The sequence below is a fragment of the Opisthorchis viverrini genome (genome assembly GCF_000715545.1).
Source record: "Opisthorchis viverrini unplaced genomic scaffold opera_v5_22, whole genome shotgun sequence".
NCBI lineage: Eukaryota > Metazoa > Platyhelminthes > Trematoda > Opisthorchiida > Opisthorchiidae > Opisthorchis > Opisthorchis viverrini.
Window position 1 is genome coordinate 1,473,513 of NW_008751678.1, and position 19,567 is coordinate 1,493,079.

Below are 19,567 nucleotides of genomic sequence, written 5' to 3' on the forward strand. Positions count from 1 at the left end.
TGCTTTGAAAGAAAACTGGTAATTTTATTTGCCTGTCGTATAAATTTTCTGCTATAGCTTAGGATATCACACCAAAAGCTAAAAAGCCAACTTTAGTCACGAATACCGATTCATTTCTCCAGAGGAGCAAATCCATCTATTGTTCTTGTATCATTGTAACATTGTTTTAAGTGGTATTGTCAAAATGACAAAACAAAACGTAGGAAACTGCATTTGAGGGACTATTTGGAATGGCAATTGCGAAACGTACCAATTTTCAGATCCATTTTGGCCAGAGCTTGTTCATCCATGACCAGAATATTGCCCGTCACTGTTTGACTGTATTGACACTGCGGAGATGCGAAAACAAAAACCACCCACTGTTTCCGGTCCGGTCCGGTGCCCACTTTGAAAATCTAGATAAACGTGGATTTAATTGGTGAAAGATCATTTGATGAAAGACCGAGGAGGATAACACAGAAAATGTTCGTGTCGGAGAAATTAAAAACGCTAACAAAAATTATTTTACAACAAATACACTCATTTGGATATCAGTTCGGGTTCCACGAGAGACCCAACTGAATATCGCGTTTTTTTGCGCCCATTGCTTACGATGTTGCACATTTTAAAATGGTGTAAGTCAGATTACAGCTTGAAACGAAATCCATCTGGATATACTCAGAGCAATGCGCAACGATGTGTTTTATAAGTACACTGCCCAATTACTTCACAGTACAACGGCGAATTGGAATGAAACTCTAAATTTCAGCACAATGAACAAAGGGATACTGTGATGTGATTACAGAGCACAAATTACCAGTTTAAAATCTAGAAGCATAAATGGTGCTGATTGCTGGGCGCGGTTTACGGGGATATCGTCTTTCAAGTCGATAGTAGAAACATTTCTACTCTCCGCTTATTTCTAATCCTTCTTTGAATTTCGAGCCCCATCGAAGTGCTTGATTATCATCCTCTTGTAACATACAAGTTTTGTCCACGGACCACCTTGTGGTTGGCTTTATGTGACATAAAGACCTTGCATTTAGCCGTTCGTTACTCATAAAACCAAATGGTAATGTTTCCACTCGGCTACTCTAGAAATAACTTACCCAACACAAGTAATCGCTGAGCACCGGGTTGTAGGTCACTATCATCCGATAACTGATTTCTTCAGAAATGGTGTGGTCAAGCTTGTAGGAAGAAATACATTGGTGACCTGGGATGAAAGACAAGATATTTATGTGACCTTATGAAGGGAACTATCATTGAATTCAGTAGTCTCACCTGAAGAGCAATTGGAGCAATATAAATCAAAGGTACCTTGCGAATTTTACGTTAGACAAATCGAGAAGAATTTACGCACACAATGCGGCTGTCAGGAGACATGAACCCCTTAATATCCATACACGAAGACTAAGAGAGCCACAAATTCAGCATGGAAAATGCAAATGTTTTGGCACACGGAGACACGAGGCACGGAAGGGAATTTCTTGATGTATCATACTCCATGAGGGACTCGATCAACCATTGCATCGAGCAGGACTTAATTTACCCACCACCACGCACAAAGGACCAAAGTCTCAACCGGAATCCTCAAGGAGAACCAAATATCGGATTCACAAACAAGGAAACAAGGAACGCCTTGGAGTCAAATCAATAAAGGTCACAAGCCGGAACTCGGAAGGCTCAAGAACAGGGGTCACTCCAGCATCGACCAGAGTTCGAGGGTAGGGGACGCCAAGCTTAGAGGTCACGTGGGCAACAGAGCAACCGATGGAACCGCCCGACCGGACAACTAACCGTGATCGAAGGTTAGCCCCGGATAGCAGCACGTATATTAACACACAGGTAACACTACTCAACGCACAACCACCGACCCATCGCTACGCACTACTATGCTCCCTGGTGATGTCACCTCGATTGATGATAAAACTTTTGCAATCGAATTGCTCAACTCAGCAAAGAAACCATCGACCAGTTTGCATACTGTTATCAGCAATAAACAAAATAAGCTTATTCTCTTATGTACAGCTCAAAAAAGAAATTTGCAAGACAAAAATGAGACATTAAACGGAAACTGTCAGCTTGTCCATTGCGGTGCTGTCTAAGAATAAGACAGCATGAAGCTAAGAGTGAACTTAGAGTCTGTTGCGGGCAATCTGGCAGCTTGAAGCTCAACCCATGTTCGTCGAAGGTGATCACTTGGCTCCTCAGCTGTTGGAGGACAAAAGAGGATGCATGCGTGCGTTTTCAAATGGATTTATGAGGAAGTTTTCAGTTATGGTGTAAGGTGCATTCAGGTATGTTGAGGAAAATAATTCATCCAGAGTACTAGGCAGAGGCAAGATTTTCTGCCCTGGAACAGGCAGTAGTAGATGCAATGGATGTGTTATTTCTTCAATAACTTAGTAGATGAGTCAGCTGCATTGGTTTAAGCACAATGGTCTATAAATCATGGGAATGAGGTTCTTCAGAGCAGTTTCCTACAGAATGTAAGTAATACCTATCAGGAAGGTCTGATTCCTGAAAGCAACCACTGAATGCCCAAAATCTACTGAGACCGTTAGCTCCGCCAGATGCTGACCAGACGCAACATGCAGCGCGTCACAGCCTCGTACCAAAGCCAGACCGTGTGCCTCAGCATTGGACCAAGTTCGGACAGTGTTGTCCCTCCAACGAACAGCTTTAGGTCATTGAATTTTCGCACTCGCACGCACTCGCGCTCTCGCACTTGCTTGTTCGGAATATAGCTGTTGTGTCCCCTGCTGTGAGTCTTTTTTCTTCGACACTAAACACTGAAGCGAGGTCAGCAGTCAGATGCAACAGACTGGCGAATCAGAAGATATAACAATATCTGCGAGACACACGGTGGTTCAGCCAATTTATTTTGAGTAATTACGTTGCATTCAATCATATTTTGTCTTTTTGCTGATCTGTGTGATTGAAGGCTGAGCATGTTTGCTTTACTATTTTATCCCAATTCTGTAAAAAGAAAAGATTGGTTAAATCACTTTTTTGCATTAGTATTTCTGTCATATCTGTCATGTCTGAAAGGTAATTTATTGTGAACATAAGTGGATGAACATTTTAAGGTTACTTGATTCTTCTGTCTCGTTAGCCGGTCTCTAATTTATTGAGGTCATATTGTCACCTTAGTATATAAGGGTAGTGATTTGTGCTACTCAGTCGGTAAGACCTTAAGTGTAAACAGGTGTGTATAACGGAAGATTCTTTCATCCACTTACGCCACCCCAATTTAAATAAAAACACGTACGCAGGTCTCTGCTTGATCCGAATGGAAAATAATCGTACGAACACACTCGTTTGTAAACTGAGTTGGTTTCCACCGGAAACGAACCTGGAAACGGTTGTGTGCTGTCGAAGAATCTTCAGCAACCTTATAAGCAGTGTGTCACGCTTATAGGTGATATTCTCTTATTAACGTTTAGTTAGCTAAACTATGTATTTTGGAAGCACCCCACGAACGAAACTAGACCTCACAACAGAGTACTCATTATATCTCTTCGGATGGCAGCGGAACATGTGTGAGTCAATTTCCAGACTGAGAGAACAGATCAAGAGCCATATTATAAATTACCAGGGATAGCACAGCTTTTAATTCACTACCGCAGTTTATTCATAATAAAATAATGAATATTTATCAGTAAACGTGGAAATCTGTTTTTGCAGTATGGCACTTGCAAGACAAGGTGACACCCTTGGTGCACCACAATATCTCTCGTACAAAATTTTTCCTCTTCGAAAAAGCATAGAAGCAAAAAAATTTCTGATGAGCGATGCACTCAGTGAAAGAGACGCTAGTCTTGTAGGGTTGTCGTTAACAGCAAAACACAGTGTAGTACTCCTGTCTTAGCAAGAGTTCCAAGTACGCATCACTGTGAAGCCTTTGGACGGTGTTTATCAGATACCTATCTTCCGGGACAAGTGGGCATCCCTGTACCATATGTTTAAACCCGAACGAAAAACAAACAATGGCAAGAGTTAATATTCACCATCATAACCGATAATAGTTGGTGGGATCATCCTACGCCATGTGGTGCTCCAACCTGTTTTCTAGGGTATTTACGCCAGCAGTACTATTGGTTTCGAAAATGTCATTCGAACACAAAACAAGGTGTTTAGAAAGGTTTTTCGATGATATCAATCGACATCAAATTTCAAGTAGATAACTACTGCGATACAATCGTGGTGAAGTTACGTTAATTAACTTCGTCATTTGTTTACTGAAATGCCCAATGCATGTTTTTCAGGTTCACCAAAAATAACTCGTCAAGCAGCATTGCATTATTTTTGTTTAGTAGAAAAAGATGAATATGGGACACCTTATTATACTAATTAAACTAATAAATTAAATAAACTTGAATAGAGCTAAATTTTGGCAGTAGACAGCTTTATATTTCAGTTTTCTTTCCATACAAAGACAAGCGCTTCAGTCTGCTTGGAGTGGCCGTATCTTACGCTGTTAAACCAGCTAACTTGAACCTAATGGAGGCCACTTACTCACTTAGGGGCGTTTGCTGCAATATGAACACCTACTATTAATAGACAAGATACTCAAGGAGGTTTCCGCTGACTGAACTTTACCGTAATAGGCTAGAGCACGTCTGTTGAGATACAAAACAAACGGCTAAGAGCTGACTGACGTTTGTCTTCAATTGTGAGATAGCCGTTTGCTGAACAGTCCAAAGCAAGTCATGTATTATTTTTACGTGACGCTCTGAAAATTATTCATAATGAATGTATGAGGCGTTCTCATCCCGTTTTTTATGACATGATTGGCATCAACGATAAGTATTGGTAGATGAGTTGGTGCTTGATGCGACCTTCTAAGTGGGAATCCGTGACCGGTACACGTATTCTTCCACGCCACACAGAGCCATGTTGGTTAGCTGCTTTCTCGGCTTGTGTTTTCGCAAAACAAATCAGGTACACAAAATGCAATTCCAAATGACTTAAGTAGATAATCAGTATTCATATCTGGATAAGGTCTTCAGATCCTACTTACTTGACATGGCCTTCGTAAAAAAAGGTCCAAATAGCTATTTAGCATTTGTCGAGTTTATTTAAAAGCTCAAAATGTTTGAAAAGAAAGTTCAGGCTACTGTAACTTGGTTTTTTGATCGATATTGTTAATTTTATACTGCAGATCAATCATTCTGAAGCCGCATTGACTCAAAGATATGGGAACAGTATCTTTTTATCAGGCCAGTGAAGTATAACACAGCGCATTGCATGTTGCCGTTTGAAATGTTTTAGTCAAACTTTAAATGTAAAAAGGTGTTCACTGGACATTCGATTGACGGGAGCAAGACACTGGGCCAGAAGTCTCTAAGCTATAAAACCCTAGTAAAATCTGGAAACTGGATGATGTTTTGGATTGGCTGGGAGCATTGCAGCACAGCGTCATAGTAAGCAATGCCCATAATTTCTCTAACGAGAAGATTTCCGCATCACGCATAGAGGTCTACAGTTTGCAAATCAAGCGAATCGGAGCAGCCAATTAGTGAAATCCAAGCCAATTGGAAATCCTGGTCATGTCTAAAAGCGCAAATAGGACTACATGCAGAAAGAGACAAATTGATGAAGCTTGTGACGATGAAATAGTATCGTGCAAAACGGTGGTCAAATTTGTACCAAACAATGATGCTACAAGGTGCTTTATCAGTCATATTTAATATATCTTAGTGTTGTTTGCTATAAAGCTTCGGGATAGATGGGGCGTCCTTAACGAAATTTAGTGGAAGTCATAGCTTTCCCACGGATGATTGCTAGACAAACCAGTTTGAATGATGTAACATCACGTATATGGGCGAAATCTGACGACCAATTGTTTTCAGGACCGAGTATGACAAAAAAATAAACATCTAGCGCTCAGTAAATATCCATTTTTTGTGTTAATGAACTTAAGGGCTCCAACGCACTGTTGAGGTGACAAAGAACGAGTGTTATTTTTGGAACAATGGGGACATGTCTTAGTTGAGCTAGCTCGTGGTAGACGCTACAGGTGTAACGGTGGCTACTACTGGTGAGGCATGAGGGTAATATGTTTTCTCGTAGCTTTGCTTTGCGCCTATCGGAAAGTGGGATTTATTACGGACTTTGCGGAAACGATTTGCATCATTCGCATACATTTAAGTGATAGCCAATGAATATCCAGAAAAGTTCAGAAAGACGCGTTTAAGAAGAAGACGGATACCCATTTTTTATAAACAAGATGCATGCGAGAGTTTTGCTTTCCTGTACAATATTCTGTAACTGTTCAGTTGGTGTTTTCCACAGCAGAGACCTTTCCTTCGTTTGATGCCGTCACCAGGATAAAGATGAAGATCCCATGGTCACAGCCTTTGACGGTGGCGACGTAAGGATCTCCTCGAAGACCTCCAGGATGGTATTTTATGAGAGGATTTTCTACCACTTACTTCCAAATTGAGTAACGTTTTTCCTTTTGTGTGACAGATTTACCTAATAGTCACAAATCAATGATTTTGATTCTTTGCAACGCCACGGTGAGGCATTAGTCAACGATACGTATGAAACCAATCTAGAAATATAATCTTCGCTTAATTGTAAGAAGTGTCAGTCCGGATCAGGCGGCACCAATTCGCACTTCGTCAAAAACGCTAACATTATAAATGTGGACTGAGTTTTCTGAGCCACTCCCCAGAAGCACGTGACCAGTCCATAGAATGCCAGTTGCCAGCTATGTGCGTTAGGCTATTGTAATTTGTTTGGGCGGTGTTTATGTTCAAACGAAAACTCTCAAATTGTTCAGTTTTACCGCCAATATCTAACCGTCAACCGTTGTTGCAAGCAACCAGATTCCTCGATGCACCAAACTTTTAACTTCTAAAAGGACTCCTTTACTTCATTCTACAGTAAATATTGTCACTTAAATATCATTAATAGCAATATCACGGTAAGATGGCTATTTCGGTTGGTTTTAGTGTCTGATTTTTTGTGTTTATTCAATTGAGTAACCTATATAGGTTGAGAAATGAATCCAAGGGATAGGTGTGCGTATTTTTGGCCGTCTTATGACGTATGCATGTACCGAAACCATAATAGTTGTGTAACAGCAAAAATTTAGCGTTGGCTTTCTTGCCAGTCCGCTCTAGATGTACAGTTGAAGATGTGCTTTCAGAAGACGCACAATAAAACCCAAGGAATCTTTCTGGATAGGGCTGCACGGAATACATTTGTATACTGCTAGATTGACCATGTGTGTGAGCCGTTCATACGTATCTTAAAAAGGCCTTCCTTGTCTAATCCTGTCTTGGGAACGGCCGCCGATTCCTAGAAAAAATTAGAAACGTTGCTAGACAGATACCCGCATTATCCTCGGTAGGGTGTCGACCGTGTACTGACCATATCTTTTTGATTGGGGACGAAACCTTTGAAAACCAGTTGCTAAGATCGTTAAAAAGATGAACCTAGTCAACGGCAAGATTCATTGAATCCTATTGTTTACCTCAGCGGCAAATCAGCTCTTCGTATTTTATGTGCTGTTCACATGTGCACTGCCAACCAGAGTATGTTCTAACTCCCAGCTCATGGAAGGATAGACGAGCCCAGTTCAGAAATCAGTAGTATTTCATCCCTGCAGACTACCTCATCCCCCAACGTTTTTCTGGAACCCGCTCACGCATACTGTACTTCGATTTTCAGGTTAGGCACTGCAATCATGAACAATAAATTTGTAGATTTCAAAGGACATTGCGCCTTGTAAAACGCTTGGTTTATAGTGAATCTTCTGTCACAAAACGCGAAAAATCTGTTGCGAAGTTTCTAACTGAATATCCCAGGGTTGGCAAATAGCCCAAACTTTTGTATTGTGGATGGTAGCTGTTGGGATCAACTTACATAAACGACCGTAAGTCTATTTGAGGGTTGTTAAAAGCCTGTCAAATATTTGTTAAATAATACCCGTCAAACAGAAGACGTATCCACCACGCCAGGTTTTGTAATAAATACACAATTCCAGCGATAAAATATATACCACTTACTTCTGTTTAACAGAAAACTAGCCGCATCTTCAGAACATGTGCTATGTATCCTCAATAGGTCGTCAAACTCGCCCGTGACACCGAATGAGCGATTAAAATCGGTTAGTGCTACGGTGCAGTGTACAGGTTTCCGAAAGTGGTGCTGCATGTAGCTCTGGTTGATTTCCACTGGCCTGGGCTGTCGTGGGTGTCGATTGTAGGAATGAGAAGAAGTTGGTTGGTCTGCTGGCTCCATGTTTTGAAAAGACTTTGACTGGAAGTGTGGCATCCGTTGTTGCCATTCCTTCTGTTGGGACAGACGATACGGGGGTTCCGAAACCTTGGTCATATACGTTGTATTTCCCGTCAGCAAGAGTAATTCCTCTGCATTAACAAGCATCGTTCCAGAAAGACGCATTTGATACAAACCGCACTTTACCGTGCGTATGTAACCAGGTTGTAATGGTTCTGTGTATTTAGATGGAATGGCAGAAAAAGAACAAACTTAAAATTTGTCAATGAGGGCAAAACAGGAAAGTCACAAAAAACAATCACCGGTAAGAGACAAAATTTCTGATAGGCTATTTAGTCTCCAGTTCAAAGAAATTTGCGGCTAATCCTTCAACTCTATGATAACCAGACAATGCTTTTTCCTGAAGTTGGTGTTAGAAAGGTTAAAAAAGGTTAAAAAGTCTGTTGTTGGTGATGATTGAAGCATTCTAAAAGATGCGGATGAATTTACTATCTACAAACATCTGGTGAAGCAATCAAATGCACTGAACAACTAACGACCCAGTACAGCCTGCACCGACAGTTTTCCCAAAGAGAGGCTTCTTCGAAAGTGGAGACATTATCATGGATTGTTTTGGTTAGCCATTGGTTGATGTACTCCCTCCTGTGGGAGGGGTTTCTCCCCCCGAGGGAAGCCAAATACCTTGTGGTGGTTCATTCTTACGCTAAGTTCTCCTCCTGCCCTAATGAGTATCTCTGAAAAATAAAGCATCCTGTGTTTTATATGCTTGAAAAAGCTGGATTTCCTGACGTCAAGGCATTCGCTTACAGTCAGTATAAGTAGGGGGACTGATATGACTCATGTAAAGGTTCAGACCCCGTCATGCTGAACTGGCAACACGACATGTACAACTACATTGCAACTCAGTAAAAACTCATTGCGTGCCTTCAGTTTAATTACTCTGACCTACGCTATTGGTCAAGACATACCTACGATATCAGTGCGTATATGAAAAGTACTTAGGTACTCGGTACTTATCTACTCAATTCTGGGTGGTGGTATCCGCGAACTCGATGGAAGAATTTAATAATGTCAATACCTATTACAGTAGCTCCTACCCATCTAACTGCAGGCCGTCACGTCTGCAAAGAAAAAAATACTTCATCAACTCGTAAAGGGATTCATCACTGGATGTTCCAATTTCTTGCAACCCTGTCACCAAGACACTAGGTTAAATTCACTGGCAGGAGAGACTCTCGTCTTTACTCTTTTTGCACTGGTTAGCATCATTTTACTAGAGCAGAACCAGTAATCGGGCCTGCAAATTCTGTGCGACCAGAATGCTTCCATTCTAGCAGTTGTAGCCCATGAGTTGGTCAGACCAGGCCGCGCCGGACGCACGATGGTTTGATGGTTCGCGTATCGTTTCACCCACGGCGGTATAACTCTGTTGAGCAACTGACTATCTTTGTTCCTAAATGTTCCATCAAAAATGTAGAAGACAGACAGCAGAAAGACAGAGTACTATGATGGGCACATAGCCAACTGGTTTTGCGTACAAAGTTGTTCTTTCAGAAGTCTATAAATGCAAGCATGATGAAAGTGAGTACCCATCCAACAGTGCATTGATGGTGCCTTCCTGATTTCAGTTAAACGTCCGCAAGTTACTGGCCAGCATCAGTGAACTAGTCGACGGTAATTTGCGAAACCACCTGGGGATTATATGGCCAATGCTTCCAACGCTTGCGTACAGTTGTCACATAAAAACCTCTGGAAATATTTTTGAACGAAATGCATTTTTTCAGATAACGTAGCATACCTATTAGTATGACCAAGTTTTGTTTGCTGTACTAGCACGGAAACGGTCAACTATACGTGTGTAACTCAGTTCTTCCTGACGATCTGGCGCACTCCACCACAGTGCCTACATGTGTTCCACGCTTTTTACCCAGAATTTTCCCACCAGGTCTTTGAATATTTCTCATCAAGGTGAAGCAATTAAGAACAAAACAACAGGACCTATTAATGAAATAATTGAATGATTAATCATAAAGACCCGTCTGTTAACTACAAATTCCATTTAACATCGGTTTCAGGTTAATATACCTGCTGTATTCTGTGGCTGCACCCAGAACATGTGGGCATAAATGCATGTGGTACCTAATAATATCTATATCAACAGGTTGACCAAGATAACGCTGTGATTATTCAAGGGATCAATCGATTGAGAAGGCAACTCTCTACTCTGAAAGTGTGAAATTTTAAAACAACTCGAAGCTCACGTTGTAATCCTGTTTTTTTTACAAGCAGCTTTGATGGGACCATGATGTTCTGTTTATGCCTCGACCTTGATTCAAATCTGCACAATGCCATTGCATCCGTTCCTTGTTGTTGGCTCGAAGCTGGGAAAATAATAATAAGATGATGCACAATTCGAGGAAAAAGAGTGTGTTGTCTGCTAATACAGCTTTTTACAACTCCTTGGCATTCTTTCCTCGGGATTTACGGGATAGGTTAAACTAGCGATATCTCCTGGCCTAGAATTGCGATAAGCATGATTTTTTCGGAAATTTGCGAGTCACCTTCCCGGATTTGAATACACTGGCGTCGAAAGTATCGGCGCTGTGTAGGGTTGTAATGTAACTAATCCACGAACAGAAAAAGAGGTTCGGAACCCGGATTTTGCAATGGAAAAGCAGGCCTTTGTTTGAGGCATTGTTAAATATTTCTATAAAGGGAGATTACCTGGGGCAATGCACAAACTAAAAAATCGGGTGTTTTTGTTAGACTAGTGTTTTTGCTCAATCTCTGTCTCACACGGACGTCTAAATTATGTTTCTTGTTGTTAGCGAAATTGCTGGCTTTAAATCCTGACTCTAAAGATCTGAACTAAAGTGACAAAACCTTTGCAGGAACCAGACGGCCAAAAAGAAAATTTCTCAAACAGCCCGCTAGCGCACGGTACAGTGCGGAATGTTCCGTCGATCGGGCATAATCGAAATGGGGAAAAACGTGATTGGGTGGGGTTTCCACATAGGACAAATGGTGAACATAAATTGTGGTCTATGAATAAGAGGGAAGCGGAGTCCGCGGGTGAGTTTTACACGGGTCTTTGAAATGCAATGTTAGATAAACTTTGTTAGTCAGTCTGTCATTACACTCCAATCCGTTTTAAGTGAAATATCCTTTTTTGCCCCTGCAATTTACAAGTTTGAACTTTCTGAAATGAAAAACTGAGTCTTTTTGAAAATACACGTTTTAAGGAAAATATACACTGTCTGTTGCATAACTCTGTCATTTTCTTCACTGGAAAGCTTGCCAAGCGTCCTGTTACTGCACCTCATCTGCAGAGAATCACAATGAATTTTCTGTGACTTTCACGAGAAGCAATACGCTGCTCCCAGTGGGAATAGGCGTGAACTAGATGGAATTATTCTAACTCTTGAAACGTGAAATCCGCACACACCCAGTATGTGTGTGGAGCTAAACATTGGAGTTTAAAGCTTTTGTTACTTGGTAGCGTTTGGCCAGTGATCTAGAAAATGGCAGCGAGTGTTTCTAGAGTAGATAGGCCAATGTTCGCGGTCTAGCAATGCATGACAGAAGGACCAATGCTGGATGACTTTGAGGTTGTGTTTAGATGGTAGAGTAAATAGAGCCTGTATGCTACAAGCTTGCTTCATGCAGTCACGGGGATGATTAGAACACATCAGTATCATGCCCAGCAGTTTTAGTAACCCAAATTTTCATCTCATTTTGTATTAATCCGGCGCCTTGCTATTAGCTGCATTGAAATTCAACGAAAAGAAAGCGAGTAGTAATCAAACTCTACATTTTCCCTACCAATATTTGTGTATTTTAATTTAAATGCGGGTTCTTTTATCCCATGTCACCTTAAAACCTCAGCCGAGCGACGTGCACCAGCATGGCCCCCTGCGTTGTTCGTGGTAAGCACAGTCCCTGTTTTAGGAGGACTAATTGTTGTCAGTTTCGCGGATTTGCCATGGAAAGACAGGGAAAAGTACCAGAAATGCCAGAATTGGATAAAAAATGTTATTCTTGCCAGTGGTGAGAAGTCGGAAGCCGTAGAGTCTGTTAGTTTACAGCTTAGTTTGTCACGGCTGGTTTCAACCAGCGTGAATTTTTATTACTGAGAATGAGCCTGATTACTAACATTTTTACGAAGAAGCATAGTTTATACACAAGCGTGAGGTCCACGACGCTTGTTGCAGTTCAGCCAAATATCACAAGTTCTGAGATGATGCAATCATGAGGAGAGCCGGTGTGCTTTTTATTCAAGCTTGACTATCGAGCTAGTTTAACTCGGTTTCACTGACTCTGTATTTTATTGTTATACATTACTGTGGTATGGAACCAAACCTGCCGCTGTTGGCTTATTAGGGACTTTTAACAGTTTCCATGGATAGTGTCAGTGGACTGTACACAAAGGCAATCTCTACCTGTATGTGCACACCAGTATTTGTCAGCCTGCATGCATTTATTCAAGCCAGGGTTATGCCCGAGTGGTTCACGTATCCCGTGTAACCAGGGTTTGAAACCGATTTTGTTGCAGTTGCATTCAGTTGCCAGTTTAGGATCAACTCGTACTTTTAAAACCAGGCAAAAGTTAATGCATTATCTTCAACTGAGAGTCTCAAGCAGTCCGCAAACATGTAGTAAAAAGTCTGAACTGCTGAGCAGAAGCCGTTGACTGATAATTACGTTTACTACATGTGACGGTGAGTTGAACAGTGACTAAACTTCTTCCACGTCACACATTCTATCACATGCATTAGACTCTATAAAGTCCTAATCTGTTTTCACTTTAGTTTCAAGTCACATTTTGATTTCTTCTCAGTTTTGCTATTTAAATAACAATCTGTTTGAACGTATGCCGAAAAGCGATACCTTCAGTCGGACTTCAATGCAAAGCAACTTTTCAACAAATCGACATGGATATAAAATAACTCAATCAATGGCTGTTTTAGAAATAAGAAATCATAATATGGTTTCAGAATCTAACAGTTTGTCTGGCTGAACACATAAACTGAAATATGCGTCTTTGCAAGCGAAACAAATCGCTTACGGCAAAGGCTTTGTCCGTGGATTGAAAGCGGTATAGACTGTATCGATAACCAGGCACCGAGCTGCGAAAATTTTTTCGAAAAACTCACATAAACGGTACAACATTGTGTTCGTGTCCCGATCCGCTATGGAGCGCTTGAGTCCACTTTGATATAATTCCAGGCACAAATCACGTGGGCGACTGTTGGGAAGTAGGGTAAGGGCGGCTTTTAAGTTTTAATACACAGTGTTAACCGTACAAGAACTAAGCGATTTTCAAAGTCAAAATACAGGAATCCAAGAATACAATACGGCTTGATGCACGCATAATATATTTGGACGAAGCCTCCTGTGAGAACGAAAGGTTCAAAAGAATCAGAATCAGATGCAAGTAAATTTTGAATCCAGTCTTGGCCACATTTGGCTGTACGGTACTCAGGCTTGCTTGAGTTTTGTCGGGTCAACATGAACACTTTCAGTTTGTTTTCGTTAGTATTATTGTGCGCTCGAGTGATGCCTATTGACAGCTTGCAATGAAATTACCACATAGACATCGTTTCATATTTCTAGTCATTGTTTTTATCTTAGTTTGGTCGAGGTTACATTGTGCATGAATTTACGGTCCAGTACCATATCAAGTTAAAGTAAGAAGCATATTCAAACATTCCTTAAATGAACCTTCCGTCTCTACTGACCGACAGATGTATTCACCTCGGATTGTGATAGCTTCTACCTTACAGTTCTACGATGACTTAAATATTGGTCTGCTTACAGCGTTTGCCCAACAAGTTAGACTGAAGAACAGCATACACAGGAGATTCTGCAAGAATTACTCTGAATCTCCTGTCCACACTAGTGTGAAATACATAAAAATTGTAAGTGCAATACACAAACAAACGCAGTATGACTTATGCAAACAAATGGTGGGGAAACCCAGGAAATACTCATACCTTATGAGCGTCAGTCAGTTCGTATCGGGCAATAGACTGCTGCCGAAAATTTATTTGACTTAGCACTGAACAAGTCATATTATGGATAACGGTGAATGCAACTTAACATTGGCATCTACGCTATTGGAATTATTGCGGTTTGTAAATGTAGTATATGAATTACCATCCATATACAAATACGAGTAAAATGGATGTAACAAGACCACATATTCAATATGCAAATAAATAGTGCTTACCCGCATATAACGGATATATAACTACCACGACTCTATACCATCAATCTTCTTATCGGCGTTTACCGATCCGGAAACCAAAACATCTTTCCCAAAAAAAAACTTGCCAAATACTGCTGTTGATCGACCTCAGAAGGAATTTTGTTCCAGTGATCACAAACTAAGCGAATTCCTTTGTAATCCGTCTACTTGTTTTACGGGTGAAGTGAAGCAAGTAAAGTGATTTAAAAATATACCCAACTTTTAACTGAGCTCATCTCAAACTAGGTACTTGTGAATCGCTGCCGTGAAATAAAACTATTCACATCGTTATAAGTGTACCGAATAGCATCGATCGATACCGGCTTTCTGAGCCAGTGAGCTAACACTTTTTAGGATGACTGATTGACCATTAGTAATCTCTTCACTCTGAAGCAAGCCACTGAAATCTAAGTGTATTCAGGATTGCAAACTATTATGTGATGGTGAAAAGAACCTGGCCCACTATTCACGAAAAAAATTATATCACTTATTCACATGACTCCAGGAACCTGCTTTTATTTACAGAGAAATTACAAAAATGAAATGGAAAACAAACTAATATTATACGAGTTTCTGTTTTTGAAGGTTGGTTATAATTGATGAGTCACTTTCCACCGTAAGCAACATGTAATTAGTTAGCGGTGACATGTATTCCTGAATCATCAGCATCTATCATGAAACGTTGACTGATAGTCGAAATGATAGAGTTTCTTATAACGCGAGGCTTCTGCTAATGGGTACACTTTAAAGTGACTCTAAATTCAATGGCTAAACATTTTTCCACATTAGGTAACATGTTATAGACGGACCAAATTTCACGTGATCATGTAAGAACCACTATATTCTGGAGTGATCTGGTTAACGGCGATGTCGAGAAATAGTAATAACTGCTGTTAACTGCCCAAGCTTAGATATTTCGGGCATATAGTTCAGACAGCGGGCGTCAGTCAGGATGATTGACTTTGTAGAATACACCCTGAATAACGCTCACAGGGTGGGTCGATAAACGTCAGATAGGGAAGTTATCTGGTGCGTTGTTTTCAGGACGAGACTGATGGACAGATAAAGTTATGCTGCCTTTATATGGTTTTGAGTAAGATATAAATGTACACTACGGGTTTATTCGATACAGTTTTTCACAGCAGAGTTTCTAATAACTGGAACCGGTAGGAAACACCCAAACTGCAGTTATACATCCTTAATCAGGTTGCATTATTGTTAAAAAAGTAAAGGAAATATTTCACAGTTTTGAAAACAAGGGGGTCTCTCCGCTTGCAGTGGCCGATTTCTTATCATTTCTCAGTAAAATGTCTGGTGAGAATATATGCAAAATTTCTACTACAAACCAACAAACCGCATTGATCCACCCTCTCCCTCATACTCAACTAGTAATTAAAAAAAGTCCAAGAAATCTACAGCATGTTGTTTTGTATATCGTTTGGGATAGGAAGACTTCGTTGAATGGTGGCTGAATTCGGCAACAAATTCGACGCAACTCCGCTTAGGCCGGTAATATACACATTTCATTGTCTTTGGTTTATTGGCAGTTAAGAAAAACTTGAAACATTTATTACATTATATACTCAGGAGAGTTTAATAATTTGATTTTCTCATGGACACGATTCGAGGGAAATGTGTATGCAGTGATCAGTGGATGACCGTCTGAAACACAAACCTATCAACATACTAAGCAGCGTGCACCTCTAAACAGCTGCATGTATGCTTGGCAAGTGACTCTGCCAGTGAATTTAGAGTTCAGAGGCCATATAAAAAAAGCCGAACTAAGGGTTGTTTTCATCACTTTCCCTCATATCACAGAAACTTTGAGTGTCAAGTTTATCAGCTTGGCCATCTCGGTGCAGTTTATTTGCCTCATCAAGAGAGAAATACTGGTCAAAAAATGAGAGTTATCAAAGGGACGAGTGAGCACATCGTCTTCCGAAAGGATCATGGTGTACTATTGGTACTTCCATTGTAACCCACCTGCTTGATCACGTAAATGGTATCAAACAGTGTTTTTATGATGTTCATAAAGTTTACTCAATAAGCTCCGGCACTTTAGTCACAAGTGAAATATTTGGGACAGATATTTGCAGATTCAGACTCTGTAACAAAATTCTCATTGTGCAGCCACTAGCACAGTATCGTTAATTGAACTCCGATATAAATTCTGATTTGTTACAACTAGTTTTTAGCATAATCATAGCCACTTGATTCTGTCGGATAATGTTGTTTGTCTCACGTGTAAACAGGAAGAAATAACACCAATAAAATGTTACACTGACTTGATAAAAATATTAGAAAGAGTCAAAACATAAAATTAATTGGGTCAAGTGAACAGTATTTAAGTTGGCCATAACTTTTGAGTAAAATACACATAGGAAGAGTTCATATAGGGCAAGATAAACGGCTTAGGTTAAGTATGTCCGGGGTAGATGAAAAATGGAAAACGTGCGTCAGTTGTTGATTATATCACAAATGAAATAAAAATGTGTGTACTCATTTTATCAAATCATTGTTTTTCAAGAAGTCTGCTTATTGTTGACGGCGAGACACAGTCAGCGTAGTCTGCTAGCTGAGGTAGAAAGCAGCTCCGTGTACTGGTAACAAGGATTTTCTCACCTCCCAAAAAACTCACAGACAGGTCACATATAATAGAAAGCTATGTTGAAGTTGTGGAAAAGTGTTGCGTATGCTAATAGTGGGATATTTTGTGTACATGACAACACTCTGGTTTACGCTGCATTACAGCCCCTTTTCAAAGCGGCTTGCACTAATTTTATCCCTTTTTTATATGTATGTCAGTCCTAAGGGGTATCAGCAAACGCGTTTTCACCTTAAACACATTAGTTATTGGCTGTTTTCAGGATTTTTGGCTATGCGGCTCTTGATAAAGTTGTTTAGGCATGAAACCAACCACGCTTATGTTCAAATGCAGAGAATGCTCAAACCTTTATATTCCGCGCAAACCGAGTAAGCTTTTCACACAATGGAAGTGTGTGGACCAAACTGCCGGTGTGACCACTGTTACATTGGGAGGCACTGGGTGGTTTTAAGTGAATTCAATGCCCATTTGGAATGAGGAGAACAGAACTAGTATAGATGCCATGCTTTAGCTCCAGTTCATGCATTTTTCGAGTGGGTTCCTGCATGGCTCGCTGCAGCAGAATCATGCACATGTACACATGTGTTGGTCTTCGGGCGTCCCAATCGTTGACCAATAAATTGGCCAACAACCTTCACTTGGAGTTTTGATTTCTGAGGACAAACACTGTCCCAAAGGGTTGGTACACAAATTTTCGATTGTCTTAGAATATAATCTGATAATCAAAGACTTTTTTCCGAAGAATATTGAGTACTGTGTAGAAGGTTGGATTTATTTTGCTGAGGCTGTAAACTGCCATGCGTCCGCTAGAAAATGTCACTAATACACCAACAACCACCCAGTTTGGAACAGTGTGGCTTTGTGAAGATAAAAGCGGAAATTGTGTTTATGCACTATGAGACTATGGGGATAACGTGTAGTGGATAAACTGATGGGTGAGAAATCACCTGGCTTAGATTTTGGGACGTTTTCGTTGACGGGAGTGCCTTTTGAGATATCAAGTTCCATGCCAGATTTTGCATGTTGACTATTCTTTTGCCGTAAGTCATTACATTAATATACAGTTTGTGCTGGTTCTCAAGAGTTTTACCCACCGATTTTGTGCCGATAATGGCACTCAGAGGTAGACCAGCTTCGTATTATTGAAAGTCATCGATGCTGTTGGTGCGACCTTATCCTCATTGTGTTTGTGGTAACCTCACATTTCTGTCACAGCAACAACTGGTTTCTCTTGTTTCAAAGTTTTATTTTGTCACATTGAATGCCTGGTCTAGGCTTGTGCACTGTACGTTTGCTACTGAGACAAATCAACAGCTTGTGATAATATATAGTTAGTAATGTGCACATATGTGCCACTTATATCACAAAGTCAGAAGATCGGAAATGATTGCTCATCAAAGCATAGAAACCACCGTGCCTAATTTGGAGGCGTTCTTTTGTTCTAGGTCAGTATTTCATATTGATGTGCAATATACTACTGTTTCCAGGGGGAGATGCTGGTAATTCACCCCAAGAACTACGGATCGTCCACGCAATAAAGCTGGGTGTCACTCAAAAAGCCGTGCCCATTATGCGCTTTATAATGCATTGGGAACCACATTAAAAACTAATAATCATATGCTAACTAGAACACATAAGCATCAGCAACGTTACAGCAACTAAACTCACAGGAATCAAAATCATATGACTTGGAAATTCAGCCATTCACAGAAAAGGTGAGTGCATTTGGATTGAGAAAGTTAACTGCACCTAGATTGTGACTTATGCACAACAACCAGTTAAGGTTATTTGCCGGGTAAAAGAGATGTATCAAAATGACAATTTTCTGTCCATTTAAAAATGTAGTAATTAACACATGTTTTACTTTAGAGCAAGCTCGGATTAACTCAACTCGTCCGGAATACATAAGGTGACATTTGTCCAAAAAGAAGAAAAAAACTGAGAACTTACCATCCGTTGTGTTGATCGATTGTGCGAATAACAAACCAGTCGCTGATGGTCTCACCAACTTTCCGAATACATTGAAAAATCGTACTTTCATTGCTTGTTTTGCTGTATCGCAGAAGGCGTACTTGTTTCCCAAATATCGATAGCCTCATCTGCCTCTGCGAAACAGAGTCCCATCCTTGATTTGACCCAACATTCCGGGAAGTGGTTCGAACGAGCAAGTCCCAGTCGCCTTGATATGCGGATTCAAATTGACATGAGTCCCACTGAGGTGAATCTAAATAAGAAAGTAGATTGAATAAGCACGCAGAAAGGTAGCTGGCAAGTGTTAAGAAACAATGCCAGCAGCAGAAGCAGCAACAACAACAAAAACAACCACCAGTCTGCCAAAAAACGAGAAGTACGCGTTTGATCCAACAGTCCGAGTCCACTGATATGGGCAGAGAAATGGTTCCGGTGTGATAACTTTCGTCCCGGGTTTCCACCAGCTCTGTATTCTCCACAAACAACAAAATTTTGCGCAAAAGAATTAA

At 40.5% G+C, this 19,567-nt stretch overlaps 1 protein-coding gene across 1 annotated transcript in view; it reads right to left on the reverse strand.

Annotated features, from left to right (window-relative positions):
* Window positions 1-221: 221 nt before the first annotated feature.
* T265_01972 (hypothetical protein) overlaps window positions 222-19,567 on the reverse strand; it is a gene marked incomplete at both ends in the record, with an annotated part of 69,059 nt that continues 49,713 nt past the window's right edge. The window contains 6 exons of the mRNA XM_009166110.1: window positions 222-395; window positions 1,089-1,195; window positions 8,004-8,450; window positions 10,497-10,616; window positions 13,389-13,480; window positions 19,038-19,311. Of these exons, the coding sequence (XP_009164374.1) occupies window positions 222-395; window positions 1,089-1,195; window positions 8,004-8,450; window positions 10,497-10,616; window positions 13,389-13,480; window positions 19,038-19,311 (1,214 nt within the window). The remainder of the gene's footprint in view (window positions 396-1,088; window positions 1,196-8,003; window positions 8,451-10,496; window positions 10,617-13,388; window positions 13,481-19,037; window positions 19,312-19,567) is intronic.